General features: G+C 33.9%; 1 protein-coding gene across 8 annotated transcripts in view; it reads right to left on the bottom strand.

Annotated features, from left to right (window-relative positions):
* Positions 1-22,761, bottom strand: part of ATP8A1 (ATPase phospholipid transporting 8A1) — an 84,412-nt gene that overhangs the window by 28,196 nt on the left and 33,455 nt on the right. For 5 of the 8 annotated variants that reach the window (XM_015862437.3, XM_015862436.3, XM_085545482.1 and 2 more), the window contains 13 exons: positions 22,341-22,385; positions 19,965-20,037; positions 18,529-18,634; positions 17,831-17,913; positions 17,352-17,401; positions 14,758-14,827; positions 13,678-13,762; positions 10,193-10,332; positions 8,751-8,889; positions 7,550-7,614; positions 4,377-4,549; positions 600-783; positions 381-491 (listed from right to left, as the gene is read on the bottom strand). In XM_015862437.3, coding sequence (XP_015717923.2) covers positions 381-491; positions 600-783; positions 4,377-4,549; positions 7,550-7,614; positions 8,751-8,889; positions 10,193-10,332; positions 13,678-13,762; positions 14,758-14,827; positions 17,352-17,401; positions 17,831-17,913; positions 18,529-18,634; positions 19,965-20,037; positions 22,341-22,385 — 1,324 coding nt within the window. The remainder of the gene's footprint in view (positions 1-380; positions 492-599; positions 784-4,376; positions 4,550-7,549; positions 7,615-8,750; positions 8,890-10,192; positions 10,333-13,677; positions 13,763-14,757; positions 14,828-17,351; positions 17,402-17,830; positions 17,914-18,528; positions 18,635-19,964; positions 20,038-22,340; positions 22,386-22,761) is intronic. The other 3 variants (XM_015862439.3, XM_085545481.1, XR_014945457.1) reach the window with 2 other exon arrangements.

Genomic DNA, 22,761 nt, shown 5'->3' with positions numbered 1-22,761 from the left:
CTACATAAATAACGCAAATGTGGAAGATTTACTTGTAAAAATTATTGGTGAATCAAAGCTTGAAACATTTTTTTTCCATATTTCTGAAAAAAGACTTCAGTTTACAAATTTGACAGCTAATGACACCAGCTCAACAGAGAGCTTAAACATGTACATCTCTTGGTAAATTTAAGGCTATTTAAGTACTCATTAGTAAGATTGTTGTTGGGGTTCTTTTAAAAAATAAAATAAAATAAATCACTAACATTAATGAATTCAGTACCGATTTAGCACTAGTGTTTACTGACAGTTAAATGCTTCTTAAAAATCATACAGAACAATGAAAAGTTTCAAAATAATAATATTTTGATTTTATGAAGTAACATTTACTGTAAAATTACCTCAATGATATAAAGGACTATATTCTTGTAGAAACAATATAAGATGCATTTAGCTACTCTGTTATAATTCCAGGCACCATGAACCAACAACAGGTTCTTCAAATACTTGAACTGCAAAAAATGAGAAAAAAAAACATATAATGAAAATGTGCATATTAGTTATATTAATTTGATATTAAACTACTTTGTACTTTATACTTTTACAGCATAATGGTTTACCTGAGCTATTGAGTAGTCTGAAGAATTAGCAGCTTGTAGGCCTTCATTTCCACTAATACCAACACCAACGTGTGCTGTTTGTATCATACTAACATCATTTGCTCCATCACCAATTGCTAGAGTTACTACTTTAACTTGCTTTTTGACCATTTCTACAACTTCAGATTTTTGAAGTGGAGATACCCTAAGGTGTAACAGAAAAGAAAAACAAATAAATACACAACTTTCAAATGAATGACCTTGAAATTCATACTTTATTCCTTGAAAAGGCACTAAAACCAGACTAACATCCCAGACAATGATATTATCTTGTTGTTGGCCTTCACACTACACGCCAAAAGCAAATTCCCATAAAAATTCACAGAAACCTTGGATTTGTTGAAACAAGGCATTAATAGGACTAGAAATACACAAGTCAAACATAAAGGGGTCCCTAAAATGGAGTAGTGGAAGAAAATCCAACACTGCCACTACCAGTAGTAACTTAGAACAACTGTAGGTTGATTTTTATTTTGCTTTTATATGTTTTTATTTTCCTCTCTGCTAAAACACTTATCTTATAAATCTAAGAGGTAGACATCAAAGCAAACAGGCAGAAGGAACAAGTGTGGAGCATCAGTGCATTAAGACAACCCACAATGCTAAGATAGAAGATGCAACTTGATTGTTGATCCTCCACTCTATGTAACTGCTAGTAACTTCTCCTTCATTCTTTTGCACCAAACACCAAGAAATGTGGACGGGGAAGGAACAAACTGTTTCATAGATGATTCTCAAAAGATCTGTTGATCAAACTGCATCAGTTTTGGTTCCATCTTTCTGTATGTCACGTGTATGTTCCATTTCAAGTTCACAATGTTCAATTTTGAATGTTGAAATTCAGTCCATATATTTGAGATATCATAACTGAAAATAATTTACAAAAATTATGTGCCAGCACTGGCACGTTTCACAAAGTGAGGAAGGGAGGGAGCAAACTCTAAGAAGTGTGGCAATCCAGTCTCGTGCTTCTTGGCACTGGAACTGCCAACATAATTTAGGGACACTCAGATGAACAGAAGAAATGCAAAGACCTGCATCCTTCTTTTCTCTGCCTTGCACAGTGGCAATGATCTTTATGGTAACAGCCAGGCTGAATAATCTGCCTTGATCTGACATTGCTCTTTTGTTTCTCTAACTCAATGTACATTTCCCCACATTTCCTCTTCTTACCTCCTCCAAACTAAGCTCCAAAACAGAACAAATACCTCATATCTTTTAAGATAAAGAATGAAATTAACCTCTCCACATTTAACGGCCTTCTTTGTAAATAACGTTGAGTCTGAAGGTAGCAGTATGTCCAGCACATGCTATGAGATTTTTGAGAAAGGCTGCTGGGATGAGTACAGCCTTCTGGTGAACTTGAGATGAAAACTTATGGGCAAGTCCTCCAGAAGAATATCCATGGTCTAGGTATGTTAAGAGGTACTTCTAAGATATTTTATAATTATTTTTTAAATTTGAACACTGCTGATGAATATGATATCAAGATTGGCATTCCTAAACCAAGAAACTTGTGGCACTTATTTTACCTCACCTCACAGCTGTCTATGAACAAGCATGATATCAAGATTAGCATTAGTCAGCTTCTACAGAAGATTACTGACCTGATTACATTTGAAAAACAAAAATACTTCCAGCTTTCCAGGAACAGTGACTTACTACCCCTTCAGAAAACATTACAGAGGCAGCTGGAAGACAGCATTTACTTTCACTGCCAAGTGAAAGTAATGTGTTCAGTGGATACATCTAAATTCAAGTCACCAATAAAAAAAACCACAAAACACCTTCTGTTCAATTTGTTTACTCGGAGCTGTGCATTTTTACTACAAAATAATCAATTTGACATTCTTATTGCAAGCATTATTCAGAAGCCAATATAGAGTTGGAATTCAGTTTATTTAAGTCTTTAAGCCAAACATCTGCTTGGAATTAGTAACATATGAAGATTTTTGAAGTAAAATATATGCTGAATATTTGTCAGCTTCTCATGTTATGGTAACTCTTATTAAGAATTCATTGGTAAGAAATTATTCTGAACAAGTGAATATGGTATGTACACTTCAAAGAAAACAAAGTAATCTGTAGTTTTAAGACAAAGAAGTGTTTAAAATTTTTAGTTCTGTTATATGGATGGAAAAGACGTTGATATTTTAATTTCATCACAACAATATATTTAAGTGATTTGTATTAATTAAAATGATAATTTTAAGGATTTTGTCTTTAAGATGAGAAAAAAGGAGAGGCAATTTTATACACTGAAGATGGAGCATTAACAGCAAAAAGCATTTTGATAGAATTTCTATTTTAGAGAAGTATGTGATATTAAAAATGTACATATTAGAACAGTGAACGCTACAAGCAAATATTTTAGTTTTAAACCTCCAGCCAATTTTAAACAACCACAAAATATGCCAGAGCATATGCATAGATGTGCATTGAAACCAGATGACCTGAGAATATTACGGAAATATAGAAACTGGAGAGAAAACGCTGATAGAATGGAAACCTTCATTTTGTACTTTTTGTTGTTTTGTCACAGAAAGGTTAGCAATACATGACAACTCTGTGTACAGAATACCTTACAATAGTTCAACAGTTCCATAGAAAGAGCAATGATGTCTTTTCAAACAGCGGAAAATATAGTTCAGGGAAACAAAAGAAAGGAACAGTTTTGAAATAAACATTCTACACCCATCTACGACTTGTTATTTGTTATAATGAGAAAAATTGGAAAGGCTTCTGCTGTGCCTTTTCTAAAGCAATTATAACCAGGCATAGTACCCAGCGTAAAACAAAAATGAATTGGATGTAACTAATATATGGAGACCTCTAAAAATGTCAGAAGTATACTAACTATGAGATCTCATACTTACAACACTATCTAGCTACTAATGATTTGACTTCTCTTTTAGCTCAATCATTCAAATGTAGAAGAGGTGATGTACTACTCAGGAGATATTTGTGGCTTTTGTGCTTAAAGCTGTAAAAACGCAATAAAGTCCCAAAACACACAAGAAATCAGTTATAAAACCCTTTCATAATATAAATACAAGAACATTAAAAAGAAAGACAAACTGCTTTCGTATTGTGTACGTCTGAAAAAAATGCATGTGCATCATATTTTGTTTAATCTCAAAAAAGTTCCCCTGTTAATACAAGTCTACAGCTCTAATACTGTCTACATGAAAGGAATAAACACTTGGTTGTATAAGAGGACATCAAAACAATCAGGAATAATAATAACAATAACATAAAGGTGTTTCTGTCAACTTCAGGAAATAAAAATCACTTAGTGTAGTAGCTTTAACATTTCCATGCACTTATGCAGCATCACTGATGCCTTACAGGAAAGGCAGTGAGATTAAGTTTTGCCTGCAGAGAAAGTTCTATAAAAGAAGCCAGGTCGTACTGAAGCCTGTAGTTAACTTGAGAATCAATATAAAGTTAAGATCAGTCTTTTAACCTTGCTGAGACTATTCTTGATGGATAACACAATTTTCTTGGGTATATGCAATCTCAATTACTTTGTTTGCGAGGTATGCTGCTGAATTAGGCTTCACTACAGAAATATGTTGCTTGAATGACTGCATTTCAGAGTATTACTTACTGTTTTTCTTTATCTAGATTTTATGGGTGGAAGATATGTATATATATAATTTCTCTGTCATGGAAACAGTTCTCTAATTTTTACATGTCAATAAAAATACTGTAGAGAAAGAATAATGTAAACCTTACCTGCAACAAATAACAGCTTTACATGACAAAGCCAAATCCAGGAAATATTGCCTCACTCCAAAAGTCAAAGCATACTTCAGAGATTTACCGTCAATAATGAGAGCAAAATCATTTTCCTTCCTTAAAGCATCACCAAGAGTACTGCAATGATGGCTAAGTGTTTCCCTTGTTCCCTGTTGCACAAAGAAAGTGCATATAGTTTTTAGTCTAAATATTTTTTCAGTAATCACAAACTGTCACACACTTGAGGAAATTTCCTTTTGATTAGGTTAACAAGTCAATAGTATGTTCATCTGTATTTAGGAAGAAGTATTATGTATTTAGCCCACTTTGGGAGGTCAAGCACAGCTATGCTAAGTAGTATAATGAAGAGAAAAAGTAATTTCTTGTTGTATTTCTTTCTATGAAGGGTCTTCACAGAGCTATAGTACACTGTCCTTCACAGCTCAGAAGAAATAAGGCCTTTGGGAAACAAAGGAAGATGAAAAAGATTTTGCTTATACAGATTTGAATTTGACCAACTGTTGCATCCTTTGAAAACAGCAATATATACATATTAAAACAGGCTTAACAGCCAAACAATTGTGCTTCTTCTGCAATGTCAGGCATATGTATGTAGAATTTGGCATAACCACCTAAAAAGAAAACTTCAAGAAGTTTTCAGAGCGCCTTTGACCTTATGCATCACTACAGTGTGCAAGAAAGCATATTCTCATCTCCAGACATTCTGCCAGGTATCTCTGTTGCGGGTTATGTGTAGCTGTATGCTGAAATCCAGTGCCTTCAGCGATAAGCAGTGAAACATCTCTCATTTATTTCTACATCATTTCCATGTGGTATTTCTCAGTGAAACTCACTGGTAATCAAACTACTTTCTACTTTTGGTTTTAAGTATTCTTAAGATCACAATCAAAAGAATAAAGCTACATTATGATTTCTGTCCATAATTAGCAGTACTGTGCTGACATTTAGCAGCCCATTAAGTTAATGTGGAGGCAAAAATCAAATAAAATTACTTTTATGCAAGAACTTTCAAGCAAAAACACATTTTGTTTGTGAAGCTAAGTTGATGTTCCTGGGAGCAGAGCCATAAAACAAGTAATGCTGCAAAAAAACAGAGATACTGAAATGTTGCCTGGAAGTGATTTCACTTCTACCCCACCTAATGGATGCTAAAGCTAAAGCAGACATAGTGGAGTTATTTTTTAATGCCATTAAAGAACGGTATTTGTTCATACAAAGATCTTCTAATACAGCATATTTTTTGTAAACTTAGTTCCCTAAGATGGGATAAAAGTCTGAAGAAGTATTTTTTTTTGTCTTGAGTTTGTTTTGCATGCTAAGGCTGTATTAATGACCACACTGGGGAGATGTTTGCTTTTCAAAATGTCTTACATGTCTTAGGGACATGGGACTCTGCCTGTCCCCAAAGGATCAGTGTTGAGATATTTGCATTTCAGAAGCCATTGGTACACAACAGCTATTGTGGTGTCACTGTAACAGCAATGTCAAGAACAATCTACCACTACCATTATTTTTTCAGTACAGTCAGGAATGCGCAAACCATAAGAAGTCCAATTTTCCTATGCTCCTATGAGTCTATATCAATCCTTATGAAGCCATGAGGCTATATCAATACTTTGCAAAAACAAGGAGGAGAGAAATATCACAGCAATCGTTCTCTAAACACACAGGTTCCACTACACTGTGGGGCAAGGAAGTACTGTGCATTCCAAGATCCCTACAACATGATTCTACTTCAAGATTTCATGGTCCTCCTGTACTGTGAGATTTGGTGCTCAGCTGCCCTCGCGGGAGCACAGTCCATTGCAAGATGGAGCACAGAGTCCCAGTATGAGTGGTAGACCTAAGCTGCTAAGAAGCCAAAGTTTTGGCCATATAAATTAACAGATTATATTCTAGTTGATTATTATTGCCTTCTTGTCAATTGACCTTGGCATGCAGAAGGGAAACTGCATCCACTCTTTCAAGCTGCACTGACTTAAGATTCTGTAATCACAGCAATCCACTTCTCTCAAAATCTCCTAAAGCCTGCTCTAGCTTTCAAGGCCAGTTTTGACTCAAGCAGTTGCACTAGAAGTGGAGACTGACTCCCAAATCCAACCATAAAGCAAGGAAAAACCCACAGCAAGGAGACAAGGCGTGTATTAACCAAACAGTGAAATCAATACCATTAAATGAGGCAGAAAACTTTTAATGTAGTCACTTGCTAAAATATCAGCCCAAAGTTCATTTACTATATTAAAATAATCTGCCTCTTGCCCTAAAGTTGATTGCCACATTTAACTGTTCCTGAAAAAGCAACTTAAGTTATTAGCACAGACAGACACGCAAGCGGCCAGTCTGCAAATACAATTTTGGTTATCATGAAATCTGAGTCCCCAGTGTATGTGATTTGTATTTCGTGTGGGTAGAGAAAGGACCTCTTGATCTCTACACAATCAAAAAATTTCACTTTGAAATACTGTTATTCAGTATTCATATTCAGTTTGAATACCATTTTTTCTCAGACTATATTAATGTATGTTCTTTAGAAATATTGCTTAAAATAAATTTGACTTTTTAGTCATCACACAAAAAATGTTTAATGTGCAATGCTTGCTATTTTCTGTGTTTTTATTTGTGAAATAAGTTATATCAACAGAGTAGGTCCAAACATTAATTGAGAGCTGCTGCCTGTTCTGTTTTCAATTCTGATTTTATTTTCAATTTTATCAGGAAAAATATGTCAATTAAAATTGTTCACATTTAAGGAGCCAATGTGATGTTCATATTTCAACACTGCAACTGTGCTATTCTACATGGCTCAAAACATTTAAATAAGTACTAATTTTTTAAGAAAAGTATTCTGGATTCATGTTATAGCCTACTTTTACACACTACCACTGAATCCTTCAGTTAGGTCAATCCCCTCTTGCTGATTCTCATACTTCCCATTTGCTCTTCCCTCCCTTCCTTTCCCTAAGTCCTACTGTAAACTTAGTTTCATGTTTTCTCACAAAGCCTCTTCGACATAGGAAACTCTTCCATATAAAGCTCATTTATGATTCCCTGAGAGGACAGCAACAGTATATTTTATCTGGATATTTTTATGCAGAAAATAGTGATATTATTATGTATTATTAACTTACAAATTTGCTTGTTTTACTTACATCAAGAGAGCCTTCATTTATAACAATCAGTCCCATGTTCTTTCTCAGAAGTTTACAGGAGTGACCTGTTCAGAACATTATTTTCAACAGTCAGTTCCACCAAATGCACTGTAACGTAACATAGTATTAATTTTTTCTGTAAGCGAGAGAATTAAAATCAGAGCTCCCAGTTGAAAGCACTGGGAAAGAAAAACAGTATTTTGCATTCAATAAAAATTAGGGAAAGTAAGTCAGAATAGTTAGAATTTCCACTGTTGCAACTTGAGCTACTCTGAATGAGGCACATATTTTCTGTAAATCCCCCATCAGGTAGTTGAAAACTGCAAATAGATCTTCCTTAGCACTGGAAATTTTTTGAATTAAAGTTGCATTTCATGTAACACTGCATATGTAAACGTAACCATTCTTTTGTGTAACATGATGCTTTAAGCAGAGTTTGTGCAATGAGCTAATTATGCCAAGACAGATAAACATATGATATTATGCATAATTAAAATGAAAGTATTGGTATGACATTTATTTCTACAAACCTCAAGGTTGAAGAAATGACAAAAATAACTTCAGACCAATCATCACATGGGCAAATACAGAGATTCTTCACATTAAATAGAGTAATTGTAATAAAGTACATTTATCAAAATTATTTTTAGAACACATTTAGGCTATTGTAAGGAGTACTAAGTCTTCCATTCAGTTTTCATGTATTACCATTTAAAAATACAGGTTTTACTGCTTAGTTTAGTTAATTGATTATTCCCTTTCTCCTTCCCTTAAAATACAAGGAAACAATAATAGGAAATCTCTGATTGATGGTAAAGATTACAGTACTTTACTTCACCAACCACATACTTTACTTATTTCAGATCATGGTTCCTAACAACATTTATTGAAAGAATGAAAAATAATGAAAGGAAATAATTATATTTTGTTAAAATTATGCCTTCTCATTTTTTTCCTCCTCTCTCTGTTAATATGAGGTTATTTTTTTTGCTGTTATTATTGCAATGGATCAAAAAAATGACTATTACCAACTCTCCTTCTACCAGAGACTGAAAAATAAATTATTATTTAAATTCTTAAATGCCACATAGTGGTAGTATTCTACAAAATACCTTTCCATTCTAAAAACAATTTTACTCCAGCAACTTCTGCAATTTCTAAATCTATCTACAAAGCCATCAAGTAAATGCAATTGTGATACCGATGTTAATGGCAGTCTCTTGTTTGTCCCCAGTAAGTATCCAGATTTTTATATCAGCTTTCATGAGTGTTTCTATGGTCTCAGGCACTTTGTCTTGTAGTTTATCCTCAATTGCTGTTGCTCCAAGCAGCTGAAGATTCTATGAACACAAAATATTAATCACATGAAGATTTCCAGTTTAAATTCAGTTTTAATCTTTTAGTCTCATTTTGTTTAATATTGCGTATTTATGACAAAATCGATGTTCTTAAAATGCACAATCATGGTATATTTTTAAGACTCTTCCACACATCTGTTTAAATTGCTCACATATATAAACTCGAGTCCTACAACAGACTGAACATGTATGTTCTCACCTTTCTTTCTGATTGATTAAAAACTCAATCTTTTTTCAGGCTCTAAATTTTAAGCAATTTCATCAATGGAATCTCATGATTTTTGAAAACAATAACAACAAAAAAACACCATATCCATACCCCCCCCCCCCCCCCTTCCATACAGAAAGATAGCCAAACAAAGAAAGAACATCAAAAACCCAACAGGAATACACCAAAAACCAGGAAAAAAAAATGCAACCAAATGTCAATATTTCAAGCAGTATCTTCTCATGAATGCTTTATGGTTATCTGTTTAAGGGTCACAGGGACCTCTTCTGCTAGGGTAGTGAATTCAAACTGCTGAGGGCTGTTCCAGCAGCAGTACTGTCAGGAACTGAAGGGAAGCTCTGCTATGGTGAGGTTGCATCTGGGTATTGCCTCCCCTTATGGGTCTTCAGCACAAAAGATATTGAAAAAAAATAAATGGAGGAAATCCAGTGCAAGCATACTTAACTTAGGCTAAATGGGTGATTCTAATTTTGTCTTCTGCTAACTGAAGAGGGCTTACAGAAAAGCCATCTTTCTCTGTAACATGCACAGTGTAAGATCAAGAAACACAGTCTCCAAGAAAAGAAACTTAAATTCAGAAAAAGGGGAAGAAGAATAGTTTAGCTCTATAAAATTCCATAGTGCAGCTAAGAAAATTCACTTAAAATTTTATTACAGTACTGGGCAATGTGATCTAGCCCTGAATTAGCCCTGCTTTGAGCAGGGGGTTACAACTGGATGAACCATTAACCTTAACTTTTATCTGGTTCCATGATCAGTATACAACTAAGCAGCTGTTTATTTATTACCTATTTTATTCCATAGAACAGGAACCATGAAATACAAACAACAAAAAACCTTTGCAGTAGCTTCATTCAAAAATCAGTACTTTGCAGGAAGCTATCTGCTATCAAAACTTTGACAAAGTAATCTTCCTTTCATTTCAGTCACTTCAGTTGCAAGGGCTATAAAACATATCTATCAGTACAATGCTAGAACTTTTATTTATCAAAGCATTATTTGTCAGTAACTCAGATTTCATATTATATAAAGAAATCCCCAGAAAACTGCACATACTTTCTCAATTAGTTCATAGCTCTCCTCAAGTTTGAGTGCTCTGTTTTGTATAGCTGTAGAAGCGCGGTGATAGACATCTAACCATTCTTGATAATCACTCTCTGAAATCTCAGCCACAGCAAAACACAAGGTTCTTAAGCCTAAAAAGAAAGCAGATAGTAAATGATTATTTGTTAGTTCTTTCCTTGATACAGATACAATGAGTAACTACTACAAGCGTTTCTTCATTGTATTTGCTTATGTCTGATTTTCATGTCTGATTTCTGCTGCATGTCTTGAAGAAATTTGTTCCATCTAAAGCAAAAAGTATTAGAAACTTAATTAAATGCTGCTAAGATGAGAAGCAATAGATCTATGAAGGTTAAAATATATAACCATGTTATAATTTCTCCTCTTTCACACCTCCCCTGATGTCCTTAGAAAGTTCAGAGCTGAAATTTGAAATTCACCGCATAGAAGCCAAAGCTGAATCTCATCAAATTTTATCACCTCACAGATTTTCTCAACTTTCCAAATTCATAAAATAAAACCCTTGTATACAGGCAACGTTTTGGGATTTAATTTAATCTTTGTAGCAGTTATAGAATAATAACAGTTTTTTTTCCTTCAGCAGAAACCTAGATTGAGCATTACAGTGAGAATTTGAAACTGCAAAATTATGAAACAAAGCCACCACATGTTTTCCGACCACACAGATTTTATTTCAGTTTAAACAAACAGGTACATCCTAACAGTTTGTTTTCACGTATCATGAGATTGTTATGGCTTTAACGCATGAAACTGGATTAACTCTTTACATATGGAGAAAGGCATTGCCCTAGCCAAATGAAGTCATCTGAAAACAGAATTTGCTGGCAGAGAAGTTTAGAGGATGTATAGGCAGGACTACTGCAGCACACTTGGGGCATTTACCCACTGTTTTCTAGGAGGTGAGGAGCATTTTAACAAGAGGGAGAGAGAAACACAATTTATTTGCACACCGTGAACGTATTTGTCTACAAGTTTCTGTTGTGCACAGTAAAGCACCAACAGCAACCTTGAAATGAAGAGAGAGGTTTGACATGGCATAAAAACACATATCTTAAATGAAAGAAAATAAACTAATTTTGTCAAAATGTTAACCATTTGCATTCCTAGTATGTTGACAACTGAGTAGTGTTACCATCACTGTTTCTTATCACCCAGCTCCAAAGAATCAACAAATGAATTACTATTAATATTTTTGTTTAAAAAGGATATGTTAGCAAGATTTAAATTAATGAATATGAGGTAAGAGAGGGGAAGAAAAGAATTAATGACTAACAATAATAGTATTTCCACAACTCCTTCAAAATATTTTATGGAGATGATAAAATAAATTACCAAAGATGAGCAAACTTGTTTTTCAAGGCTTTTAAAAAAAATATACTAATTTTTAATTTCATAGATTTATTTTAATTTTAATTTAAAAGAATCTTCCAAGTAGAAAGTAGCAAACAGTATCATTAAGTCTGCTTCATAACAGACTGGAACAACAACACAGAAAAATCATACACTTTCTCTATTTATCCAAGCAGGCATTAACACTCAAGCTTAGTAAATGCTTAGATGTAAATGCCAGCCATGCTAACCACTTCATTTTTGAACACACCAAGAGCATGCAGCAAATGCCAAGGACATACTGTACTGCCACATGAAAGGCTACACATGAGAAACTTTGCAACATCATTGGCTGCAATTTAGATCTGATGCAAAAATAAATACCAATTTCATTAATCGATTCCAGAGAGAAGTGCTTTTACTACTTTTTTTTTTTTTTTTTTTTTTTTAATTCCTCCAGAGTGAATTTAGTGTTTCTGAAAGGTTAGCACTTAACTTCTCAACAGTATATCTTTTCATCTGGTGAAAAGAAGGATACAGAAAAGCACTTGAACAAACTTCTTAACATTAATGCATATCTTCCCTGGTTTTAAAGAAGGGCAAAATCTTTCGCTTTTTATTTCACATCAGTCCAACCTGAGTGCTAAAGAAACAGAGTATCATTTGTACCACTGATCTAATGAGAATACTGTTGAGAACTGGATTTAAATTCTCCTACTAGTTCACACAGGTTAACTGATACTAATTCTACTATCATCTTTTCTGCAAACAAATGCATAGACAAATGTCCCAAATTCACTTCATCTCTAATTACGTTTTCCTTGACTGATCCTGGTTAGGCCATGAAAATACTTCCCCAGGTTGGCCAGTCAGCTCACAGAACTAGATTCTTATAGACAGAAGATGCATCTGAGGCTTCCTGTTGTACTATCTGTCAAGGTTATTCAGTTTGAGTTCTACTTTCAACTTTCTTGTATAAATTTACTCTAATTACAAATATCTCTAAGACTTTTCTCTGTTTTTTTTTGTTTTTGTTTTTTTTTTTTTTTACTAAATGTTTCCTGTGGTGATCTTAATATGGAGAATATATGGTTTGCTTCTGCTGTCACAAACAAAATCAAGAGGCCAAAGTTGCTGACCATGACACTAACCAAAATGCTTAATTACATGATAAACCAAAAGAGAAAAAAATTATTTAGGGAAGTCATATGCCCAACAAGTAGATCAACTTCCCTGATACAATAACATCTGACCAGACACCACCTATAAAAAGGTAAGCATTACGGAAAGAAAATGTTTTAATAAAGTTTGCCTTCAACTGTAAGCTTATTTCTTAAAAATACATTGAAGTTCCTTTTAACGTCGTAGTAACAGAATAGTAGAATAACTGAAGAGGTAAAAAGTTGCACTTCATGTTCTCATAAATATTATAATTCTGCTTCCAGCCACTCTCTTCCAAGAATAAACTAAAACACTACAATACTTCACAGCAAACCTACATAATTCTTGACACACACCCATTTCTGTTACCTTTAGTACAGCACAGAACTTTCTACAGTGTGCCTTACTGCTCATGTGTATATTGTGGAAACCACTTTAATTTAATAAATGGCTGTTTGTATCAATCATCTTAATTTCATAGTCTTAAATTTAACTTACTGCTCTTATTAAATAAGCCTTAATGGAACAACTGCTCTGAAAGAGTGGTTGTTAAAAAGTAGCATATGGAAAATCAGTGATTATAATTCCCCTTATCGTGACTGGTGACAGAAATAATATATTGTAAAGCAGCCTTAAAAGCACTATGCTAGTCATAACCAAGCATCTTTGCCTTCTCCCATGCACCATCCCTACAACATTCCTTGTATGAGAGGAGATGAAAGTAATCATGAAAGATGAAACCTACAAAGAAACAAAGAATTGTGCAACATGTTTGTTCATTGGAAAAACATATTCTGCTTTAGAAGCCTTAAACCACAAGCTTACCACCAAAGATCCTTAGGAAGATTATTATAGTTTAGGGATGCACAACTAAAACAATTTTCTAAATCACCATTACAGCAACATAAGATTGGAAAACTGAGTTGATCAGTAAGGAAATTCTACATTTGCACTGTATTACTCACCCTCTGTAGCAAACTGCTCTAAATGTTTTAAGGTGATTTCTTTGTATTTTGAGCTTTCAGCAAGGCGGTCATAAATCACAGTATCCTACAACACAAATAAAATGAACGCAAACCAATTTAATAGAAGCAACTGCATTTCGTTGTGTAGACAATAAAAATAATGCAGAAAAAATGGCAGAAAAACTATGCAGCACCACATTAATTTATTTCAGTATAAAAGATGAATCTCTAAATTTGAAAATTCTACTATGATGTAATGCATCTACTTGTTTTATTGTTATTTTCCTTCATTTTGAATAGCAAAATAACTCCCTTGTGGAGTCTTTTGATCTCTTTAATATTAAGAGGAAGACGGCATTTTAAGCCCCAAATTTAAAATTAGCTTTTCATAATTGCCATTTTAAAGCTTTTGTAACCACCTTGATATACAGAATGTTAATGATAGTGTCTTGTCTCCTCTTGAGAAGATATGCAACGTACATTTATATTCAATCACCTTTATCTCTTTGAACCATTCAAGAACTAGATTTGCATCATCCTCTGATCAAACTTGAATCTAGATAATGGACAAAGAACTAATAAGCAACTCTGTCATATCCTAATCATACGGGAATGCATATGGGAATCTTCATCCCAGAGCTGTTTTCAGGAAGACAGAGAATTGGACTAACACAGATGACAGGTTAAAACTACCATGTAATCTTTCACGGTAGACTACTATTTCCACCTAGTGACTCATGAACAGCTATTCTAGCTACTAAGTGATACATTTAGCAATATCTTCAATCATTTTCTTGGAATACAGAAGAAAATTAATTGATAGTATAAAAGCATTTAGTTAAAGTACAAAAATAAGATGAATGGCTCTCCCTTACCTTCATAGATAGTAAAACAATGAATACATCAGTCCATCACACTGAACAACTACACAATGAAAACTTGTACACTGAAAATGTTATCAATTCTCTTCCCACTTCTCTCACCACTTTCCATGGTTTCATTACAGTTCTTCTAACTTTCTGCATGCATATTTGCATTGTTAGCATATGTTCAATACAGAGAAAATATAGTAAAACTCACAGCTCCTTTGCAGTAGAGTCTTAACTTTCCGGATGGTGTGCGAACTATCACTGACATTCTCTTCCTAGAGCTGAAAGAAAAATAAGTGCCCAGTAAGCAGGTGGTTCATAATCATAAATATTTACCAATATTTTCCCTAAAGCTATCAATATTTAAGTCATAAAATAAAAAGGAAAAGAAATCAGGCCCGTCTTTTCTAAATGTAATTCTCAGGTGACTGGGATGGAAATATAAGTTTCTCTGTCAATCACTAATGTTAATGTAGTCTTCCTGTGCACTTCATCTTAGATCTTTTTTCTGTAAAAAGAATTTAAGAACATTTACTGTCATCTTAATGTTGTATACTGATCACAAAGAAAGCATCTTATGCCATAAAGCATTTTTGGCCAGGGTCATAAAGACTTTCTTTACCATGTAAGCAGAAAGAGTCTCTAGGCCACTGTACTGTGTTACCGTCAACAAACACTTCAGAGTTTAATTTATTATGCAGTGTTCTGAGCACACTAAGACTTGCAGTGTGCCTTGCTTAATGTTAACTACCCTCTAGCTCTCAGTTGTTAATGACAGAGAAGTACCATTTCTTTCAGTTCTAATGATTGAGGTCATAGTAAGAATGAGAAGAATGGACAAGACAGTTGTTGCCTCTCTTTGAGGTCCTCCAACAAGCCTACTTTAGATTCAAGTTCAAGTCCAGCCAAAATGTGTATTTATACCACACTTCTATGAAGCTTCAATTTAAAAAAAATAAATCCACAGAAACTATTTAAGGGACAGAAATAATTTATCATGCACATAGTTCACAGTAAAATGAACAAAACAGATGGAAGCAAATGGTCCATTTATAAGTTCAGTTCCTGTTAGGAATTGGATCTCATTTATAGATCATCAAATAGCATAATTGTTCAGTAGTTCAGACTGCCAAGGAAAACATCCTATAAGTGGAATATGTAAAGATAGGTTGAGGAAATAATTTTTAAAATTATTGGTGACTGAATATTATCTTCAAGAAAGTATTTTTGGTGTGTACCTTGCTTCAACTACAGATTTGAAAAGTAATATTTAATTGCATTTCTCCTCTGATTACTGCATAAGAGAGCATAAGAAGATATTCACTGCTGCAACTAGTTCTCTATTTCATCTCTAATCTAAAAAATCTCAGATAGATTCCATAAGTCCTTAGACTCTATCCAGTTGGGCATCTGCTAAAATAATAATTGAGAAATTCAAATAACCTAAACTGCACTCATATTGCCTACAATAAAGGCAACTTCTGAGATTCACTTCATTTCCTGGCATGACTGTTCAGCCTATAGCTATCTTAATTTATTATATCTACCTGAATGTCAAGACTGTGAAGGAACCTGTTATTTAGGGCTTATTTTTTCTAAAATGTGTATATATAAGACTGTTTATATACATATATACACAAACATACACATTTACAACACTACATAAAGTAGTCTTGTAATATCAGAATCTGATGTTCTGCATATAATTGCATGCCTATCCATCTGCCAAAGAGATGCAGAAAATAGGGTAGAGAATAACCAAGGTTTTCCTGTAGCTTTCTGAAAGCTGAGTTATGAAGACAGATATTGAACGTGGGCTGAAATACATTTCTCTTAGAAGTGCAAGAAAGCTGACTGGCAGGACTTACTGTCAAAGACTTCTAACTTTTTATGTGAGTTTTCACCGTAGTGACAATATTATTTATTGTTTTGTGGTGAAATACAAAAACAAAAAAATTGTGCTACTGCACATAACTGTCAATGTGACACCAATTTTTTTTTTCCTTGTTTTCTTCTCTTAGGAGGTAGAATAGCTGGTAAAAATAGTGTTACTCCACGTATCTGCTGTAGCTTCCATGGAAATAAATAGGAGGCATTGGGGGTTGGACTTGATGATCTCTAGAGGTCCCTTCCAACCCCTACAATTCTGTGATTCTGTGATTATTTTTGGAGAGATCAGTGCAGTATGTTACTACTGTATATCATTACTATTTTCACAATCACATATATGATCACTGTAGAAAGAGGATACTGTAAAACAACTCTGTGAAGCATTCCCACAAGTTCTACTTCCGTAACTTCTCTGAAGAAGTACTTTATCAAGTGTCGACACTATTACACTTCACTTTCCGAAGAGCTGTATCTGGCCTGCCTACCAAGATAGTAAGAAATTTGTCTGCATTTCTTCTGGCGCAAAAACATCCTAAAACACCTGGAAACTCTTTGCTTAGGATTGTGAACTATTACAGACTATTTATCCGAAGGTACACCTCCTACCCATACAGTCTGCACTGGCTTTTGGAGCAAAAATTTCTTCTGCTGTGGAACAAGGGTGACCTCTAGTGCTTCCAACAAGTTAATTCCAAGTAAAGCTAAATACAGAAAAAGAACATAAACAGCTACAGGAATTGAGTGCTTGGTAAATTTGGGTCATTGGTATCCACTGAAAACCTTAATCCTCCAAAGGTTAAGATTCAAAAATCTGTTCTCCGTGAAGTATCACTGTTTAAAACACAGTTTTAGACTGATTCATATTTATTCATGATAAATTCAATGTATTTTCACAGATAGACATTAAGCACTTACCTTGTAAATTCTAGCACATTTAGCAGTTCATATCTTTCTTCATGCCCCAACTGAAAAACAAAAGAAGTGAGAATTAATGCAAAAAAACTTAAAGCAGAAGAATCAAGGAAAAACAAACATCTGGATATGTACCATGATGCAGTTATTCAGTAATTACTTAGTATGGCAACAGTAAATCATAGAATCATAAAACCATCAAGGTTGGAAAAGACCTAAAAGACCATCCAGTCCAGCCGCTCACCTATTACTAATAGGTCCCACTAAACCATGTCCCTCAACACAACACTCAATCGTTCCTTGAACATCCCCAGGGTTGGTGTACTCCACCATCTCCTTGGGCAGTCCATTCCAGTGCCTGACCACCCTTCCTGAGAAGTAATATTTCCTAATGTCCAGCTTGAACCTCCCCTGCTGTAGCTTGAAACCATTCCCTCTAGTTCTAAACACACCACACTGTAATGCTTCTCCAAAGTACTTACAGACTCTATAATTACGGAGTCAGGTGTCCTTCCAGTGAATACAAAACGAAGATGTCTGGCTGCTCTGACCAATGCTCCTTCATCTGCAACAAATCAATTAGCAGTACTTTTCTACAAGATGTACGAAGAAACTGTTAGTTTGCCCCATGATTTAATGGATGCTTTTGATTTTGCCTTGCTTTGTTCTCTCCTGAATTCAAAAACTGCCTGTGAACGAGAGTAGGCTTGAACTAGACCTTTTGTGCTATACTTTTTTCTCACTCTCAAAGGATCTTATCATGAATTTATCCCACTGAAAACATATTTTGTTCATTTTTGATTACAAACTCTTTGTTCAAAAATTCATGGTTACCAAGTACAGAATAAGTTCACAAGCAAGGACAAACATTTATGTTCCAGTTTGATTTTCATTTGCATTTGAACGCTTCCTTCAGACATCCATAGCAATCTAACGACAGCTTAGGAATACTACATAGTTAATCATTCTTTGCCCTTATATAACCTGTATGTATTCTCTAAAGCAAATCAGAAAAGTTGAAGTCCCTATTTTTTAGACAAAACAGTCTAGCTGATATCTACTCTCTTTTGAGGGATGGTTTCTTCTTTAATTTCAGGAGATACTTCAAAATAAACAATTTTAAATAATTTTTGCATGTTGAGTATGCATGTTTATGTTCCTTGAATTACTTGACTCTCACCTGGAGATGCTGCTTGATATATAATCTTATCACCATCTCTTTCTGGAACAGCTGTGTGACACACTGCCATCATTGTCAAAAACTCACATATTATAGGTGCAGTCGGCTAAAAAACCAGCAGAAAATGTTTAACAATTTAATTGATAAGTAACTGAAATGTAATACTAGATATGGACAAGCAATAACCAATACCACATTAATGGAAGATTTCTCTTTTGAACATCAACAGATAAGCCCACCAGATGTTATCTATCTGTCTACCAACTTCAGCATGCAGAATAACTTCTTAATTGTGTGCTTCAGTATAGGCTATGCAGATAGAATTTATAACATCTACAGTCATTCAATCAAAAATGAAAAACCATAAATACAGAGTAATTGAAACAAGCATTTTATAGGGAAGGCAAGTCTGAATGATGAAAATGTAAAATGATTTCACAGCTGATTCTTATTATTCACTGAAGTCTCTTTTGATTCTAGCTTTTTTATTAAAACTACTCTGTCTTGCATTACTTTTGTCTAACACCTTATTTATTAACATATATTTTAAAGAACCTTTGGAAAGATGTAGGAACAAAACTTGAAAGTCGTGTGCAAAATAACAAGGTTAGGAAACTAGTTCTTAAAGGAACATATTAAGATAAGTGTCTCAGTCACTTCAAAATCTGCAAAACTGAAAGGATTTCAAATAGTTAAACCAAGAGAGGGAAAAAGAATGTATCTAAGCAGCAATAGCTGATTGTTTTTTAGTAATAAGAACTAAAAATATATATTAGTACAGATAAAGTTTGCAAAATGAATGAACTGAATCCAAAGGAAACTATTGCATTTCTCTTAAGTAAGCTCAAAGCAGTTATTTCAATCAAGGTTTCTCACAGCATATATACAATACCTGTGAGCAGAGTTAGATTGTCAACAGTGAAGATGGAATTAATTACTTCATGAAATAATATCTGAAAACTTAATTCCACACTGGAACACTAATGAGTAACTTACAGAACTCAAACAAATTCAAAGCTTTTCATAATCAAATGTGAACAGGTTTGTCCTCTCACACTGCAGGCCCCCCAGATTCTTTATGGCATTTCAAAAGGGTAAATTAGAAATGCTTTTCCAAATCACTTACAACTGCATTTAACATACACTGTTGAAAGTGGTTTGAAATTTCAAAGGATCTTGCTCATATTACATACACTTTATATACACTTATATATACTATATATCTACCAGAAAACATTACATATCTACCAGCTAACAGATGTTATTTCCAGATGGATCTAATTAAGATGTATCAGCAATGAATAATATAAAGGTATTCATGAGGGCATGCTGATTCTGTATGAAAACATATTTTCCCTCAAAGGAGAACACTCTGACTTGATGAAAGCAACACTGAACTTACAGAAAACAGTAGTAATTGTTTCTGTATCACTTACATGATTATTTTGAAGATTCTCAAGTAGTGATGAGTCACTAAACATTTTTTCGTCTCCATTTTGTGAACCCTGCCTAGAAACAGTGTGGTAAAAGACAGATCACCATTAGCATATACTTAATATTTTGCATGCAAATTATCTACATTACTGTGCTAAGGTCAAACACAAATTTTGGTTTAAGATGTTACAAGAATGGCTGCAATCACACATGGTGTGAAAATGAAGCAGGGAGGAGTTTGTTACACATCATCAAATTTAATGTAATTTTAATAAACCTAATATAAATAGACTCAAAGCCAGGTACGTTTTTCTGTTCACTTCAGACAATGCAGGATAAAGTCTTCAACTCATGAGTGGCTTCTTGTTATCTGATCTTCACGAAAGGAAATTGTTGGAGGGACTCAGAACAACAGATATGTGGAAAAACTTAAATTTCTTAAGAAATTAGCAGCTTTGACATAGGTTTGCAATATGTTTGCAGAAAAGAAAGTCAGGGACCTGAAGGAGTAAGCAAACTGAGTTCAGACATTACGGAACAAACGTTCTGTTTATTTCCCATTACTCGTGACCAAAATAACCTAAACTGAAGGCACAGAAGGATGAAGTAGCAAAGGACTGAAGAGACACTAGGTGGAGACAGTCCTTGAGAAACAGTTCTTCACTAACTTTCAAATTGCAGAGGTCTTCTGGCTGAAGTAACTACTTCTAGAATGACTTATGTCAACTGATTGCTGGGTAGCAAGACAATCCAGCTGAGTATGAATCTCAGCGACACAGAACAGAAACCACCCAGAAGAAAATATTATTTTCATTTACTTTGGATTTTGCCCTATAGTAATTTATGCTGAAGGATAAGCCACATTTCTTTCAAAGGCAGTCTGAAGATCTTTTATGAAAACCAAAAAAGTGAGCTTTTATAGTCTTGAATTACCCCATGAAGGAATACAAAATGACAGCATTCTGTGTAACTACTCAAGGACAGCTTTTTCCAAAAGCCTGTTATGAAGTGAGAAATTCAAAGCATCAGATCACCAAGATTTATGTTTATTTATTTTAAATGCAAAGAGGCTGTGCAAAATATTAGCAATTTCACACATTCAATTTATTTACAAATGTCAAGCTTTGATTACTTAAAATTTTTAGACAAAGACTTCAGGATATTTTTCAGATTCTCAGTACTAAATCTGAAAAATACTTGTAGGTATAAGTGCTTTCCAGTTAGACAGAAAACATTTATAATTAAATATAGATATATTTATAAGCTTTGGAATTTGGTACACTATTTATTTTACATCTAGATGATGTAAAGCAGATTTTTTCAATTACATTGGAATTGCACACAAAAATAATTTTCCTGAGTATTTTAATCTTTTAATGTATACACGTTACTTGTACCTTATATAACACTGTTGTTTGTTTTTAAACTACTATTCAGGCATTAGTTCACTCATTTTTGCCATTTCAGATGTGATTATAAAAATTCTGATGCGTATTAGTCAAAAATAGACTTATTTCACATGCATGCTTTATTTCATGCTTAACGGAACCTCTCATTTGCACCACTAAGCACAGCAGTACACACTGGTAATAAACAAGTTACTAGAAAGAAAAATATTTTAAGAAATATCATTAATTCTAATCTGTGGAACTTTTAAAATGTATGACAACAACATCTTACACAGTTTGGTGTGACATACCCTGCCATGACTTCCACGAAATACAACAACAATAGCTTAAAGATTGTAAGTGACTTTTGTCCCTGATTTACCTCAGTTGATTTTGAAAAAGACTCTAAATATTTAGTTTAAGAAAGAGCAATAAAGGAAGCATAAGGCATCATGCAGAAGGCAACAGAAATGAAGTCAAGACTCAGTCTTTTCTGAGGGAATCTGTTAAGAGATTGTTATCTCAGTTTCAGTTAAGGAATTAAGTAATGGTAATTCTCTAAAACCATTTGCAGGAAGCAAAATATTAACACTAATTTCTGTATTTTTTACTCTCAAACATTAATTTTCAAAGACGTTAGGGATCGTAACTAAAATGTTACTGGTAACAGGAGAAAAGTATGACCGAAATTACCATAATACCAAGTACCTTTATAAAACTTTATTCAGTACACAGGTTTGTACAGGATTTGGGTTTGTACAGGATTACCAGTAGGATACCTCAGTGACCCTATTATCAATTCTATTCCAGAGTACAGATCCTAATGCCACAGAATTCTGATGGCATAAATTTGTTTAAGACTTGGTTGGGCTGCATCAACTTGAAGATAAAATGACTTTTGAGTAAAATATTTTGCAATTAGCTATCTCTCTGAAAAAAATCTCACTGTTTTTAATCTTCAGTTTTAAGCAAATGATTCTGAGAGCTTACCAATCATCTGAAGGAACACTATAGTCCTCAGGTTCAGGGCAATGGCTGCACATGAAGCAAGATAGGAAGAGAAACAGGGATAGGAAAAAGAATCACAAAGGCTAAAAAAACTGGATATGTGTAAAGAGAAGGCAGTCAATGAAATTAAATGATTAAAAAAAAGTAAAGCAATCTCAACTGAGTATTCTGCTAGTGCCTAGATAATAGTAATTAAATACTGCAAAAATATATTTCTCTTGAGGCTTTACAAAACAAAAGCTATCATTTTCATTCAGCTGGGAGCATGCCTGCTTACTAACTTCTACCAGCTGAACAAATTACAATTCTTACTTTATATTTCAGTATACACTTGAACAATGTTTTGATTGTAAATGAAAGGTAAATTTTTATTTTTGCTATGATAATGAAACTTACTTGAGTT

Source organism: Coturnix japonica, chromosome 4 (genome assembly GCF_054131305.1).
Source record: "Coturnix japonica strain WE chromosome 4, WE-NBRP24, whole genome shotgun sequence".
Lineage (NCBI taxonomy): Eukaryota > Metazoa > Chordata > Aves > Galliformes > Phasianidae > Coturnix > Coturnix japonica.
This window is presented reverse-complemented; position numbering and strand designations above follow the sequence as displayed.